This window comes from Esox lucius, chromosome 14 (genome assembly GCF_011004845.1).
Source record: "Esox lucius isolate fEsoLuc1 chromosome 14, fEsoLuc1.pri, whole genome shotgun sequence".
Lineage (NCBI taxonomy): Eukaryota > Metazoa > Chordata > Actinopteri > Esociformes > Esocidae > Esox > Esox lucius.
Window position 1 is genome coordinate 15,211,093 of NC_047582.1, and position 16,590 is coordinate 15,227,682.

The window sequence follows — 16,590 nt, forward strand, 5'->3', positions numbered from 1 at the left end:
CCAATTTATGCACTGTAAACCAGGCTGAATTTCTCTCGCAATTATTGTCTCTCTGGTAATGATTAGCAACAGCATCTCTGTTGCCACTAGTAACCAGCTCCTATACAGTGGGGAGAACAAGTATTTGATACACTGCCGATTTTGCAGGTTTTACCACTTACAAAGCATGTAGAAGTCTGTAATTGTGTGAGTGACGGAATTTGTAAGTAATTAATTAGCATTTTATTGCATGACATAATTATTTGATACATCAGAAAAGCAGAACTTAATATTTGGTACAAAAACCTTTGTTTGCAATTACAGAGATCATACGTTTCCTGTAGTTCTTGACCAGGTTTGCACACACTGCAGCAGGGATTTTGGCCCACTCCTCCATACAGACCTTCTCCAGATCCTTCAGGTTTCGGGGCTGTCGCTGGGCAATACAGACTTTCAGCTCCCTCCAAATATTTTCTATTGGGTTCAGGTCTGGAGACTAGCTAGGCCACTCCAGTGTGTTTCGGGTCGTTGTCATGCCGGAAGACCCAGCCATGACCCATCTTCAATGCTCTTACTGAGGGAAAGAAGTTGTTGGCCAAGATATCGCGATACATGGCCCCATCCATCCTCCCCTCAATACGGTGCAGTCATCCTGTCCTATTTGCAGAAATGCATCCCCAAAGAATGATGTGTCCACCTCCATGCTTCATGGTTGGGATGGTGTTCTTGGGGTTGTACTCATCCTTCTTCTTTCTCCAAACATGGCAAGTGGAGTTTAGACCAAAAAGCTCAGACCACCAAAAAGCATCAGACCACATGACCTTCTCCCATTCCTCCTCTGGATCATCCAGATGGCCATTGACAAACTTCAGATGGGCCTGGACATGCGTTGGCTTGAGCAGGGGGACCTTGCGTGCGCTGCAGGATTTTAATCCATGACGGCGTAGTGTGTTACTAATGGTTTTCTTTGAGACTGTGCTCTCTTCAGGTCATTTACCAGGTCCTGCCGTGTAGTTCTGGGCTGATCCCTCACCTTCCTCATGATCACTGATGCCCCACAAGGTGAGATCTTGCATGGAGCCCCAGACCGAGAGAGACTGACCGTCATCTTGAACTTCTTCCATTTTCTAATAATTGCGCAAACAGTTGTTGCCTTCTCACCAAGCTGCTTGTCTATTGTCCTGTAGCCCATCCCAGCCTTGTGCAGGTCTACAATTTTATCCCTGATGTCCTTACACAGCTCTCTGGTCTTGGCCATTGTGAAAATGTTGGAGTCTGTTTGATTGAGTGTGTGGACAGGTGTCTTTTATACAGGTAACAAGTTCAAACAGGTGCAGTTAATACAGGTAATGTGTGGAGAACAGGAGGGCTTCTTAAAGGAAAACTAACAGGTCTGTGAGAGTCGGAATTCTTACTAGTTAGTAGGTGATCAAATACTTATGCCATGCAACAAAATGCAAATTAATTATTTAAAAATCATACAATGTGATTTTCTGGATTTTTGATAGAAATTACAGACCTCTACATGCTTTGTAAGTAGGAAAACCTGCAAAATCGGCAGTGTATCAAATACTTGTTCTACCCACTGTGTATCTACAGTCATTGCTGTGGTACATATTGAGCTCTACCAACTCTGTCTAGTCCACCACTGCATATGCTGCTCCACTTCTGTTAGCTCTACCTATAAAATAAGCTTTTATCATAAATAATTAGATTTTATACTGCTCCCTTGCCTCCACTGTGAACTGGAATTACAGCTCTCTCAAATGTCTAAATTAATGGGTGTAAAATAATGGGTTTTAAGTGTGTAAGGGGTACTTCATTTCAATATTGCAATTTCAGTGTGACCAATTAATCTGTGTTGCATGATGGCAGTCCTGCATTGGTAATATGTCACATACTTCTGGGGCATAAAATATTTTACATTTTATATTTGATATGACTGAACACAATATTACAGTATATTCCACACCCGCTGAAATGCATAAGACTCAAAACGCCATCATTTTGTATAAAAGCTATGAAAAGTAGTGCCCCCAGTGTGTGATCTGGTGTTTGGAGGTTGTTTGAATGTAAACCCCAATTAAACACGATGCAAAGAAAGTGTTTTAAAACAGATAGAGGTACTTTGAATAACCCAATCTTTCTGAATAGCGCGTGACGTAAAACTGTTTTAGGGCTTTCACTGTGTGTAAACTGTAGCCACACAACACAAAAAAGGGTTTTGCTTAGTGTCTGTCATTTGCATGAAGACTTGCAAATTATTAAAGTATAAATATTGATAATAAGAACCTATGGTGAACATTTTGGGGGAGTGGATTCCAGATAGATTATTTTCATTGCTTAAATTAAAAGATTCCTAATGCTCGTTGGTGCAATTGGCCAGCACCATTCTGGGGTTGGGGTGTTAGTAATCTAATTGAGTTGCCTTGCTTCGTCATGCTCTAATGACAGCTTGTAGCGGATTGGACCCCAGTTTGGCCCTATCTTGGTAGAAGTCCAGGGAGTACTTTCCTTCTGGAGAGTAAGGATTCATATCTAGACTGCTTGGTTGTACGAGCAGCATAATAAGAACCAGAATGTCTGTACTGTATGTGTTTCAGAGTCCGCTAACAGTTGCTGCAATGATGCAGCGCTTTAATTATGAGTTGGATTACACCAAATTGGGGAGAAAATAGAGTAGTAATCTTTAAATAAAAATAATTTAAAAGTCAGAGAGAGGTGGGACAGGGAGATGAGAGAATTGAACCCATGACTTCTTGTGTCGAAAGATTTTATGTGGAATTTTACACTCAACCACACGTTCTGTTATGAAATGTATTCTGAGGTGAATTGAGCAATTAGCTGAAGTGCTGTTTATTATTTAATTATTAAATACATTTCAGTAGATTTGTTTTTGCTCAACATGATTTTTCTCTAGAGAAAAATCAATCAATTAATGAGAGAAACTGTGGAAGGAACTGGGATGCTGGGCTTTAGGGATTTGTATTGTCATATGCTATCTAGTTCCTTGCAGAAAATTTGGCAATAAACAACAATGACTATAATCCATTGTGCAACAGGATGAAGAATGAGGAGATAATTTGGCATGGCTTAATGGCAAGAGCATAGACTGTAAACACAGTAAAAAAAAAGTTAGCTCTTCTACATACCTATTCTATAGAAGGCAGCTCTTGTACATACCTATTCTATAGAATGCAGCTCTTCTACATACCTATTGTATAGAAAGCAGCTCTTCCACCTTCTGTTAGCATAGCTAAGTGGAAAAGGGAAGTGCAGCAGTAACATTACATTATTTAGCCAGTGATCTGACTGAGAAATTCTGAAATAATTTAATAAAGTAATGTAAAAAATATATGTTTGATTAACACTCTAGTAATGGGCACAACCAACCCAACTAATATTTCAATTTCATTATTTCATAGTGAGCTTAATGTTTTAAAACACTTAACTAAACATGAATCAGAAATGTCATTGTTTTTATAATCAAACTAAAACAACCCTACCTCAAAAAACATGAATTGCTCTGCACTCGCAGGTACTTACGTACGTCACGCCCAGTAGCTAAACACATTTTCCACTATTAACCATTAAACATTCAAGTTGATGCGGTCTGACAAATACATGCTGTCAATTAGTCAAGGAGATTTGGACGGTATGTTAATAACATTTGGCACACATTTCAAACAATGTCAAAACTCAACATATCCACAAGCATTCATATTGAGCATATGGTGAGTGTTATAGTGGGGACCTGTTAAGATCTATTGATATTTTTGATTCCTGAGTGATTTCACTTGGCACAGATGCTCGGTGTCTCAATTTTGTGATTTGTCAGACACCCTTGCCGAAATTTGGACCAAACTGTTTTAATATCTCTGCTTTCCTTTTTTTTTTTTATATCTCTTCTCTTACCTTATACTGCACTAGCCAAGATTTGAAACACCATAAGTGTTCCAAAGATTTTACAAAAGTTAAGATAATGTTTTCAACCTTATCCGTTATTTATACTAGTTCCTGGCAAGGTATTTCACAACACTTGATACAGGGGTGTTACAGCACACCTTGTAATATTTCAAAACATCTCAAGATGATGTGTTTAAATACTCCAGCTAAGTTGCCAGTAGCAAAGCACTTCATTTTAAGTGTAGTGTTTCTAAGCCAGGGCTTATGTTAGCACTAATACACACTTTGCTTTCTCTGCTTTTGTGTTACATGGAGACTGTACTATGAAGGTAGTATTTGATCTTGGTGTTTTACCTCTACAGTGAGGAGGTTAATCCTCCATTTTATTTGTATTTTGTTTGGTTCTACCTCCCGTAACCCCTGGAAACCTCACCACTAGTAATTACCCATAGAGCAGAGAATGTTTCCTCCGCAGCTCAAGGTAGTGTTGAATTGATAGAATGTCTGAGTCTTTTACTGAGCTCTGAAACACTCAGGTTGTAGCTTATTCTTCATTTTAGACATGTTAGAAATAAACCATCTTGAGGCAAGCTATCTTGAGACCACATTTTCTTTCCCAATTGCTGGTAGTGCAACATCCATATTGCTTTCTACTTATAAAGGGAACCTATTACTGAGCATGATTGTACAGGGAAAGCACTATGTATTTTGCACATCCTGTACCTGACCTATTCTATATGGTGAGGGCTTATGCTGTATGTCATATTTTTTGGTTCTCTGAAGTGCTCAATGGTGCAGCTCTCTTGGCGGTGGCCACTTTGCTCAGATAGGCACTCTGGGTAATAGCCTTTGCATCATCCCACCACTAGAGCACTGTGCATTCAAATGAAATATCAACTTGTCGCCCCGCCAAGGAAGACGACAGCTGACTCTGCCATGGTTGCCAGAATCCAACCCAGCCTTATGAAAGGGCTAGCCTCAGTCTTAGATGATTTTAAATGAGTTGCTTTTAAATGAACTAACCTTGGAGGGATTTGAAGCCATCAATGTATTACAGTGAGAAGCGGAAGGAATTTCGATTGATTTTTATCTGCAGTACAACCCTGAGGTGGTTGCTATGCTTATACCAGAACCTTGTTTCATGCCTTTGACTTTGTAACAGTTCTGTGGAACATACTAACATTCTACAACAGCCTTGAAGTAAAACATTGTGGTTAAAAGTGACAGAAGAATAAATTGATCTGTCAGTGTTTATCCTTTGAATAAATGTTCCTCTCAGTGATGATGGTAGCAGGAATAGAGCAATTGGAGGCACACGCTTAATTTGTTCACCCAGTCAGAAAAGTGCTTACAAACTTAGAAAAAGTAGGCATTCAGTTCATCTCTATATATGGGAAGACTTTTCGGCGCCTGCTAAAAACCCTTTGAAGAGGTTTCCACCCGGGAACCCTCTATATAGGACTCTTCGGAACCCCCCATATATGGTTCTATCTCAAATACAATATGAAGGGGTTCTATCTAAAACATTTTATGAATGGTTTATTGGTTCTTCATATAAATATCTATGAATAATTTCACCGGCTTTATTAGCCTTGCAAATCAAAGGACTTACTGATTTGATATTGTTTTCAATCATGCTTATAAGGAAACTGGTTTAATATTGGTGTTTCTTTGTAATAAACATGTTTTTATTGAAGAGAGACATTACCGTTTCAGAAATGCAAACTCTTTGTAAGGGAATCGATCTTCCTCTTCCATTAACTACATTTGAGGGAGAGGCAATGTATTTTGCATGGTACATTGTTGCAGAGTACCAAATAAGCCAGCAAGATAGATAACTTTGGATAGTGTAAGGTTGTTACTGTAGCTATCAATAAAATATAATCACCAACGCAACAGACCAATCTCTGTTTTGTCAATCTGCGGAAGTAGATGCTAGATGTTGGATGTACATTGACTATATTGTGTCCATTTGCTGAGCAACCTGTGGGTTGCCTCATGTAGATTTTACAACAACTAAACATGACTGCAGGGTAGCCCTCAGCTTGTTTTCTCTGGGCCTTTGCACATAGAGTTTTGTTCAAGGGGGCATACATTTTTTACATTATAGAAATCCAAACACATTCAGGTCTAACCTCTGGTTTCGGCAAGACTGATCTTTTAACCAAAATGATCTTTAATAAATGTATGGCACAATTACATATCATAAAGTAGTATTAATTGAGAGGTAAAGCTACCACAGTGGTTTTAGGAAACTTCTGGTTTACAGGAATGTTTTTCCTAAGTGCAGTCTATAAGTGCATCATTATATTGATACATTGGATAAAAACCTGTCTGGAGCTATTTTATGTAACAGATAATGTAAGCTTTAAGATTATGATGAATATAGTGTATAATATTGTGTGTGTGTGTGTGTGTGTTTCTGTAAGTAATTGTAGTCCTTTGTCATTGCACCTCTCATGTTCTTTCCTAATTCCCTTATGCATGCTTACGGAGGCAGGCAGTGGCACAACAATTTGTTTAACTCTATTTATCTAACAGGCTTGTTGATTAATCATTGTCTAAGGCAAGTGGTTTCTAGAGAACATTAGCCCCACCTTAGGAAGGGGGACTCGTGGCAGGCCCTATATTTTGTCAGATCATTGTAAGAGGGGAAAGATTGTGAGAGGGGAAAGATATGGTTATGGCTGAACAGTACGTCACGTTTAATGACCAGTAATGACCGGATGATTAATCTGAGACGTGTAGCCACGTCTCTCTGCCTTGCACTCTTTAAAAGCCCGAGAGAGAGCCCGATAAATTCTTTTCCAATGGGTTTTATCGCTCCATGTTCGTTTAGAGATCTGTGCTGAGCCGACGTGTGCTAATTAGCGTAGCCATCTTGCAGAGGCGTCAATGAGCCCAAAGCAGGAGAGAATGGTCTGGGCCTGGATGATACGTTACATCTGGGGAATTTGTTCTGTAGCTGAAGTATGTCCAGATGCGTCTATTGATTCACCTCACAGTGTAGGCCCCGGTGGTGAGGCGTCACCACATGACATAGAACTGGTCAAATAGATGTGAAGGTCTTTAGATCTGTAGGCTCATTGTGGGACATGCTAACTGTTCCAATGGGATTACCATTTAGGTAAAAGTGATGAATCTGTAAATTCCGGTGGATGTCTTACTGGCTATGTCAGTGTACTGTTGATTGAGATGAGGGCGGTGGCTATGCATACTGTAATAGTTTGAGGACCTAAGGGTTTAATTTACACATAGCGGCTTGAATAATTTCCAAAACATAGTTTGAATCAACATTTTATAAGCTAAAAGTGTTTATCCTATAAATATCAGCCAGAGAACCATGGGACAAGAGATAAAAGAAAAATCTTTCCCACTCGGGACTGTGATGGGTAAGTGATCAAATAGAGCTCCGCCCTTATCATTTAGCCAACAAGATCACAATTTCTGCCTTCAGCTGAGATCTGCCTCCAGAATAAGATTCACAACGAAAAGGCTAACGTCCAGCTAAAACCCACAACCGAAGGCCTGGGAGATAAAACAAGGCATCAGCTGTTTCTTTTATTGAACACTGCAGAACAGAAAATACTTATTTGCATGAAAGCCAATGTCAGGCATTGGCAATAGTGAGGCCGTTTCAAGGTCAGAACATTATCAGATACTGAGGTCACAGAAGGGAAATTCAATTTACCAAGAGACCTATTGCATTGCAGAGCACCGTTATGACATCAAGGAAAGCATATGTCTTTTCATGAATGTAACATATACTGTATGTTATGACAACAGCTTATGTTATGATGGAAAAACTTAAAGAGTTTTCATTTCATTCATGTCTCATGTAGCTCAGTTGATAGAGCATGGTGCTTGCAATGCTGTAATTGTGGGTTCAATTTCCATGGGGAGCCACAATTAAAGTCTATGCACTCACTACTATCATAGCTTCTGCTTAATTACTTAAAACTAAATGTAATGAGTAGCAGAGATCAAAGATTGATATTTCATTACGTAAGTTATAATATGCAATAGTTCTTACTGGGCCCTTGAGGGCTTGGTATCTAGCATTTATCAGTGTGCTAGTTACTTAGGTATTTAAGCCTGAATTATTTGGGACATTTTGCACCTTTATTTCCAAACAGATACTCAGCGAGGAACACTCCCCCACAAAATAGGCCGCTCTGATCAGGGGCCCCATGTCATTGTACTGATAACTTACAGTCTTCCATCCATAGCCAACAGAGGTCCTTGATTCCTTTGAAATAGCAATTCTGCTGAAGAAGCCACTTCATGGATACACATTGGTGCTCAAGAGAATTCCACAACATCAGGTCAGAAGTTCACGAGTCTCTTGGTTTAGATTTACATCATGTAGTGATCATGGAGGCTACAAGTGTCTTCTTGTTTGACCTGGAATTTAACCTGACTGTGGGGAACCCGACTTATGTTCAGTATTTTCCCTGGCCACGGTCAAACCAGCCAAGCTGGAGATTAGAGTAAGAGGCTGTTTGGTCTGAGTGTGTGTTAGGAAAGAGCTCAGCTGAACAGCCCATCCTGTTGCTGCCTCAACCTACTTGCTACATGCACAACCGTTTGATCACTGTCATGCTGTCTTTATATGTCTTTAAGGGAAGACATCACACAGCAGTCAGCAATGTGCCTCAATTAGAGCTAAATCTATGGGTGTTCTTGCTTCCTAGTAAATTGTTTAAAATAGGGACAAAACGAAATTGTCTGCTTCACAAAGAGAACAAAGCAGAGATGAATTAGATCAAAGCATTGAATCGCTGAGGGGGTGAAAGGAATGTTGTGTGTCAAGAGAAGCAGTCCTGTCTACTGACTAGTTTATTCTGGGCCTAGTCTCTATGATCTGTGCAGTTTTAATCTGCACTAGATATGCAGAGAGTTGGAAAAGCACACTGAGCCCTGCACTACTTCACCAGGTTAAAAAAGTACATACCAGTTAACCAAAAACAAACAGTGTGTGCATGCTCTTTGTCATTGTAGGTAAAGGTATGTTTTTTTGTTGCTCTGTTATATCTGGATTTGTAAGTAGCCCTCTCTTACATGCCTACCTCTGTCTCTATTCATAGGTTCGAAGCAGTGTGACGGGCGACTGGCCCACCTCCCGCTCATGCTAGTCGTCCTCCAGGTCTTGCTGCCACTCTGCTCTGGTGAACGCACCTGTCCTCACAGCTGCCGTTGTGAGGGGAAGATTGTTCACTGTGAGTCAGCTGGCTTCCTGGATGTCCCTGAGAACATCTCAGTGGGCTGCCAAGGCCTCTCTCTCCGCTACAATGACCTGCACACGCTGCTCCCCTACCAGTTTGCCCACCTCAACCAGCTTCTCTGGCTCTACCTGGACCACAACCAGATCTCTGCTCTGGATAGTCGGGCCTTTCAGGGAGTCCGAAGATTGAAAGAACTAATCCTCAGCTCCAACAAGATATCTCAGCTCCACAATTCAACCTTTCATGGGGTACCCAACCTCCGCAGCCTAGACCTGTCTTACAACAAACTGCAGGTGCTACAGTCGGGCCAATTCCATGGCCTGAAGAAGCTGCAGAACCTCCACCTCCGCTCCAACGGCCTCACCAACGTCCCCATACGGGCCTTCCTTGAATGTCGTAGTTTGGAATTTCTGGATCTGGGCTACAACCGTCTCCGGGCCCTTACCAGGACCACCTTTCTGGGACTGCAGAGGCTCATGGAGCTGCACCTAGAGCATAACCAGTTCTCCAGGATCAACTTCTTTCTGTTCCCACGTCTTGCTAATCTTCGTGCACTCTACCTGCAATGGAACCGCATCCGAGCAGTCAACCAGGGCCTGCCATGGACCTGGCACACGCTGCAGAAACTGGATCTGTCTGGCAATGAGATCCAAATCTTGGACCCTGCCGTGTTCCACTGCCTGCCCAATCTCCAGATCCTCAACCTGGAGTCCAACAAGCTGTCTAATGTATCCCAGGAGGCAGTTTCTGCTTGGATCTCCCTGACCACGATTAGCCTGGCTGGGAATGTGTGGGATTGTGGGACAGGCATCTGTCCCTTGGTGGGCTGGCTGAGGAACTTTCGTGGCACGAAAGACACCACCATGATATGCAGCAGCCCAAAACAGCTTCAGGGAGAGAAGATCATGGAGGCTACAAGGAACAACGGAATATGTGAGGAAACGGAATACTTCCAGACAGAAACTGCTTCACCAACTCCCGATTTCATTGAAACTACACCCGACCCAACCCCAGTCCCTACCAGCCCCCCTCCACCTTTGCCTCCACCCACCACCCTGACCCCTCTACCCCCACCTAGGCCTCAGCCCCTTCCCCGACCTACCTTCCCCAGCCGGGTAGGGATGAACCCCAGAGACTCCCCTCCCCGAGCTCGGCCTTCCCTCCGCAGCCTGGTGGTGACTCAGCCCCCGGAGCTGGAGCACATGTCCTTCCACAAGGTGGTCGTGGGCAGTGTGGCACTCTTCTTCACCATGTCACTCATCCTGACCATCATCTACGTGTCGTGGAGGCGCTACCCAAACACAGCACGGCTCCTGCAGCAGCGCTCCGTGGTGGGCCGCAAGCGGCGGAAAAAGAGCCCTGAGCCGGAGCAGAATCTGAGTTCCCAGCTGCAGGAGTATTATATGAGCTACAACCCGGCCGCCACCCCAGAGGCCTTAGAAGTGCTGGGCAACGGGACTGGTTCCTGCACCTGCACCATTTCCGGCTCCAGGGAATGCGAGGTATGACCCGTCGCATCAACCTTTAAAACCAAAAAAAACAAAAAGCAAAAACAAAAAGGCTCAGGAGAGAGAGGTAAATCCTTTATCGTGCATGTACTGTTAACTGAGACTGTGGATCAGGGCTAAGCACCTTTGACTCTTGGTTCGTAACACGCTCAACTAAAAATCTTGAAGTTTTCCAGTTATTTCTTTTTTTTTTTACTCATGAACCAAACCAGGTTTGGAAACATAAAAATGAAATTTAGAACCAAGAGGCAACGGTAACCTAGCTCGGGTTCATATTGCTACGTTATTACACTGCCACGTGTCATGTTCTGCTCTCTGGCTTTAATGCACTTCCTTCACCTTTTAGTTTCCTAGTTTTTTTGCCAATCAGTGTCTTTTTGTTCACAATTGCGCCTCAGCAGTGTTTTGAGGCACATTACTTAATCATGCACTTGATGCATACACTTTTTGCATGTCTCCACTGACAGATGCTGGGTACTTGCATACTGCTCTTCTTTTAGGTCTTAAGTCATCGCTACAACATCATGGCATGGCTAAATGGTTTCCCTGAGATGAATTATTCACATAGGAGTTTGTGTGTTTGTTTACATTATGTGTGTGGGCTTGATGTATAAGAGTGTTTACTATATGTACTAAACTCATAATGTGTGATATTGAGTGTGTGTTTTCACAGCCAAAATGAAAGACAGGGCAGGGGTTATTTTTACTATCTTACATAATCCTGTCTTCACCAAACTGAAAAGTGGACCTCTTGACCTCATGAGCTGGCAAAAAAAAGTTGATTCAAGTCAAATCACAACATGGATTAATGAGGTATTGATCAACAGCAGTCAGATGCCACTATAACGGAGCGACTGGTCCTGCCCTGCCTGTCCTTTAATGTGTCAGTATAGAGAAAAGAGAAGTGGAGACCAACATGGTCCCAGTCCGCATGGCTGGATGCCCAGTACTAGTGCTATATTTACTGCCTCAGTGACCCTGTACTACTGCCCTCTTTAGCCCAGACTTTCCAGCTGCTAAACTCAACAGTGCATTTAGTAAAATAGTAGAGGGTGTAATGTAAAGGGCATTCAGTTAGCTCCCGCTTGTTTTAGAAGATTTTATGGTAATTTCTAAAAGAGCTAGAGCGATACGGGTAATCCCAAAGCTTACACTATAGCTCTTTAATGTGGATGGATCCCCTGGCCTTCCCAGATGAGGCACCTATTTATACCCAATACCAGGGTAATTACAATCACCAGCCATCACAACCCATCTGCGTTTGATCTCAAGAAGCATATTTCCCTGCACGATACACTGTTTTATCAATGGATACGCACCTGGAGTGATTTTGTTAAAGGGGATTATTTATGCTCAAAGAGGTACCGTTTTAGAAGGAAAAAACTGATAGAAAGTAATCTGTTTATAACTCAACTGGAAGGAACCAAAGATCACAGGAACCGAAAACTAAAACCCTGTAAATGTTTGTTTTGTATGATGAGGAAATTAATTGACGCACTTGTGTGTTTACAGTTTTAATTAATGATGCTATGACTGTGCTGCAAAACAAAACAAGTCCACAGAGCCCATGTTATCCATATAAATCATCACTTTCAACATTATTTACCCTTTCTGCTGACTGCAGTTTGCTCAATTTCTAATCAGGAATAAAAAAAAATGTCTTTCCAGCTCAGAAAGCCTCCAAAATCATTGCTGTGATAATCACTGTGATAAAAAATATTTTATATCAGAACACCAATGTCACAATGCACAATACCTTTTTTAGAAATATATCATGAAGCACCTACAGGCAAGCTACAGTACCAAGCCATTCATTATAATTTCTTCGACTGGCTCTGCTCCTACATGACCAAGAGAGCTGTTGCTTGACTAATTCTTCTGCACTCTGTCAGCGTGTTATGGAATGAATCCATCGAGAGACAGAGAACTCTTATTACCTGCAATATGATTAACCAAACTAAAGTAAGGCCTATTATTTCTGATTGGAAGTTCATTTAATTCAGTCTGAGTTTTCTCTCAGACACCGCATATATTTTCCTGTCAGGGGATCCCAAGGCCTGTACTTTCTTGTTTTTTCATGGAAATATGCCAGCCTAAGTATGTGTTGCTCCCTATTATAGTGACATTGTGAATCTCATCATCTTAAACACAGGGACTGCTCTCCCTGTCCTATTCAAAGTACTAAAGGGGGTCTGCAGCTGTTCTTATTTTCTGTATGCTATGTTGTTGCTCATTTCAGGGAATGTTTAATAATTTAGGAGCAGGCGTCAGCCCAGTTTAGCTTGATAAAAGAGCCATATTGCCGGCCGACACGGCTGGCTGTGCCTTTCATTATGGCTCAGTGCGGTGCAGGCAGTCCCAACGGAAAGTGGTGAGAAAGACTGGGAGCTGTGGAAAACTCTCAGCTGTGTCTGTGATGAAGTAAGAAACAGTCAGAAGGAGGACGAAAGGGATGCTGCATGCCGGGTCAAAGCCCAATTAAAGCACCAGGGAGGAAGGATCAGAGACGTGATTCTTCCTCTGAGGCTGTTTCAGTTCGGTCATCAAAGATGTTTGGACTCGCCAAAACGTTAACTATTCATTATAATGTTGTCACTTTTGACTCGCTGTGAAAATGGCAATAATTTGACTATTAATTTGTAAACACAAAATGGAGTAGTTTGTACAGAGGTGAGTTAGAACACTTTTCTGTATCAGCCAATTATTAGCTAGACTCTGCAAACCGCTACTTGAGGGAACTATTATAATCAGCTGTTAAGTGACTGAACATGGATATGTCAGAACGGAAAAAGCCCTGTTCAAAAGCACTTAACAGTCATCAGTGAATTTCATTAGTTCAGGTATATTAGCAGAAAAATCTAGCAATTTTAAGAGAGGGAATGAGCATTTTTATGTTTTTTTAATCCGACCCCTGTATACTATTTTACATAGCTGTACATGATTATTAGTTTGATATTTTGTTTGTTATGAGAATCAACATATTTCAACGTGGGCAGTTGATGTGACAGGTAATTTGTATTTCCAAATAATGCATTTGCAATACTGCACATTTAAAAATGTCCCTTTTGGTTTGAACCACATCCATTTATCATGAAACCATGATAATTGTTTTTAATGTATGCATGTCAGAAGAGTTTCAAATGTCCACTGCTAAATTTGAACCACATAAGTATTGCGAATTGGTAGAAAACAAATTTGGCGTACAATTACATTGATATATGATTATAAAATATTATCTAAATAGTTACCAAGGAAGGAATAATTATGGGGTGCTGTAGAGTTTCTTACTATTTCATTTTCTTACTCTGCTCTATAGCCTAAATGATAAAAGTTATCAATATAAAACCAACTTTGAAACATCCAGGCTTTAGGAACTCAGGCCACCATTTACGCATTTATTTTTGTATTATATCAGTATTTAAATGATCTCCTAATGTATCACAATGAGGAATAAAGTTAAGACATACTTGAATTGGGAAAGAATTCTAGAAATATCTCTAATATCGTTCAAGTGATTAACTCTAAACCATTGTTGATGTTTAAATTGGCCCAAATTGAATTACTTCTACTGAGATACTTCGATGCTTTACTTTTGTAATTATACATTTTTTTCAATGTGCATCTTTTATTTTTGCTTTGACTATTTAAGGCTATTCTAACTTACAATTCTTAAAAGTGTTTTGACTATAATTACAATTATTAAGTCAATTTGCATAATTACCATAAATTCATCCTGAATCAGTAGCTCTTGAACTATACAAACACACGTTGTAGTGAGACCAGTGTAGTGCATGCTCTAATTTTGCAGTTTGAGCATCTTTCCAGTAAACAAAAGGTGATAGATCAAATTCCTGAGCGGCAATGTGACAAACATGTTGTTCTGTCCTTGAGCAGAATTCTCCCAGGGTGTTCATCAGTGCAGTTTCCACACACCTTCCAAGGGGATCGGTCAGATGCAAAAGACATCTCTCGGTTTGACTTTGTTGGCAAACTGACAAATATCCCATTTCTCTTCCGTTTCGCATTAAAATGTAGTTGGTTAAATAAATGGCCACTGGATATATGCAAATTATAGTGATATCATTCTGCCAGTTCCTATTTGTACCTATTATCTAGATGTTTTACTTTGTTAAAAAGTAGCCAAGTAATAATCCAACCATGAATTAAATATAAACACCCTACTGTTCTGCTGGTTTTTAAAAGCAGAAACAGTTTTGGCCATTGTACTAGTCATGGTTGTAGCTTCGCTTCTCTTTTCCAAACTGTTATTTCCATCTCTGTCCGTCAAACCGGTTGCATTTCTAGCTAATTCTATTGTGAAAAATGCGCAGGAAAGCTATTATCCAACACTGTACAAACAGCTGTGTATAATAGTATGTCGTCATTTTAAGGTAAATATTGTTTATGTTCTATCAGTCTTATTAAATGGTTTAGTGTACAGCTCCACTAAACTACTATGATATATATCAGTGGGGATTAGAAAGTGAGTATATGCAGTGACTACTTAAAAAAGTGACTATACAAGATGTGTATCTGCACAGCCACACTACTGTACACCACTTTTAGAGACACCAAGCAAACAGTTTCACATTTTAGGTTATCCCTGTGTAACACCCTTAAATGTGTATTGTCTATGACAATATAAAGAAACATAATTAGCATTATTAGCATTAATTAACCCAAAACAGTGTCTCTTAAACGGTTTAAGCTACAATGACAAATCCACCTTTTTTTCACATTTAGGCTATCCCAATATAAAAACCTTAAATCTTAATTAATCATTCAAGTTAGAAACGCCAAACAAACTTTGCTTTACATATTTAGGCTATCCCAAATGAAAATTGTTTATTGACAATGACTAAATTAATTTGCCTAATTTGCATAATTTGTGTTAATTAACTCTAAAACAGTATCTGTTGGACCGATCAACCTAAAGAGATGAAAACAACTGTGTCAAACATGTTTGTGGTATCTCAACTTAAAATTACAAATAATTACTATGACTATAATTACAATTACTATGACTATACTAATGTTAATTTGCATAATTATCATAATTTAACCCACTAACAGTATCTTTTGAACCATTGAAGATAGAGAGACTAAACCAACGTTGTTTCATATATTAAGAATATCCTACATTAAATTTTTTAAATCTTCTGTTTACTATCATTATATTAATAACCATACAATTTATGTACGGCTAGTCGAAAACTATTATTATCATCTGATCAAATGGATGATTAATCTATGTGTCTATAGTTTTGTCTTTGAATTGTCTCCAACTGTAGCCCAAAGCTGTAGAACAGAAAAAATGCTGCTTTCTTTTTCGAATCACAGATTAACTCTTTTTAAAGATATAAATATTTTAAATGTGAACTCTTTAACTTTCTTTGAATTGTTTCACTTTTGAAAACCTACCCACATAGGTACTAATGCAAGGAACAACTTACTGGCAACTTCAAAGACAATTGAAAGTCAAACTTTGTGTCAGGTATAAGTCTCTCTACCTTTGAGATCTCATTCTCTACTCAGAGATTCCCCATTTTCAAAGACCTCCACATACTTAAGAATCTTAAATTGTTCTTTCATTTCAAAAACAATAACCTGGTTTCATACCCTGAATATTTATCTAGATTCTAGATATTACTGCTAATATGATCTTGTATACAGTATGTGAATATTTGTGTAGAGCTTAGCCATCCAATATGACATCATTCCATCAGACAGAAACATGAATAAAAAGTGTCAAATCAGTGCCCCTAGCATTGAGGTATTGTTCGCGTCTGTCTTTTGTTAGAGGAAGAGAATCGTCCTTGATGGCTTCACCTTTCATACTGGGTGTACTGATAAACACAGACAGCTTTAAAGAGTGGGTGGGATGTCACTCAGCCCGACGCAGCCCTCCGTTTGCATGTCCCCTGGCTAATTTCTCCTCCAGTCATGTTCCACTTCACAGGCATTCCTCTAAA

General features: G+C 40.1%; 1 protein-coding gene across 2 annotated transcripts in view; it reads left to right on the forward strand.

Annotated features, from left to right (window-relative positions):
• Positions 1-16,590, forward strand: part of lrrtm4l1 (leucine rich repeat transmembrane neuronal 4 like 1) — a 39,359-nt gene that overhangs the window by 13,285 nt on the left and 9,484 nt on the right. The window contains exon 2 of one of the 2 annotated variants that reach the window (XR_829026.2): positions 8,973-10,685. Coding sequence is in view for 1 of the 2 variants with exons in the window: in XM_010893920.3 (XP_010892222.2) it covers positions 8,973-10,612 (1,640 nt within the window). In the remaining variant the exon portion in view is untranslated. The remainder of the gene's footprint in view (positions 1-8,972; positions 10,686-16,590) is intronic. The other variant, XM_010893920.3, reaches the window with a different exon arrangement.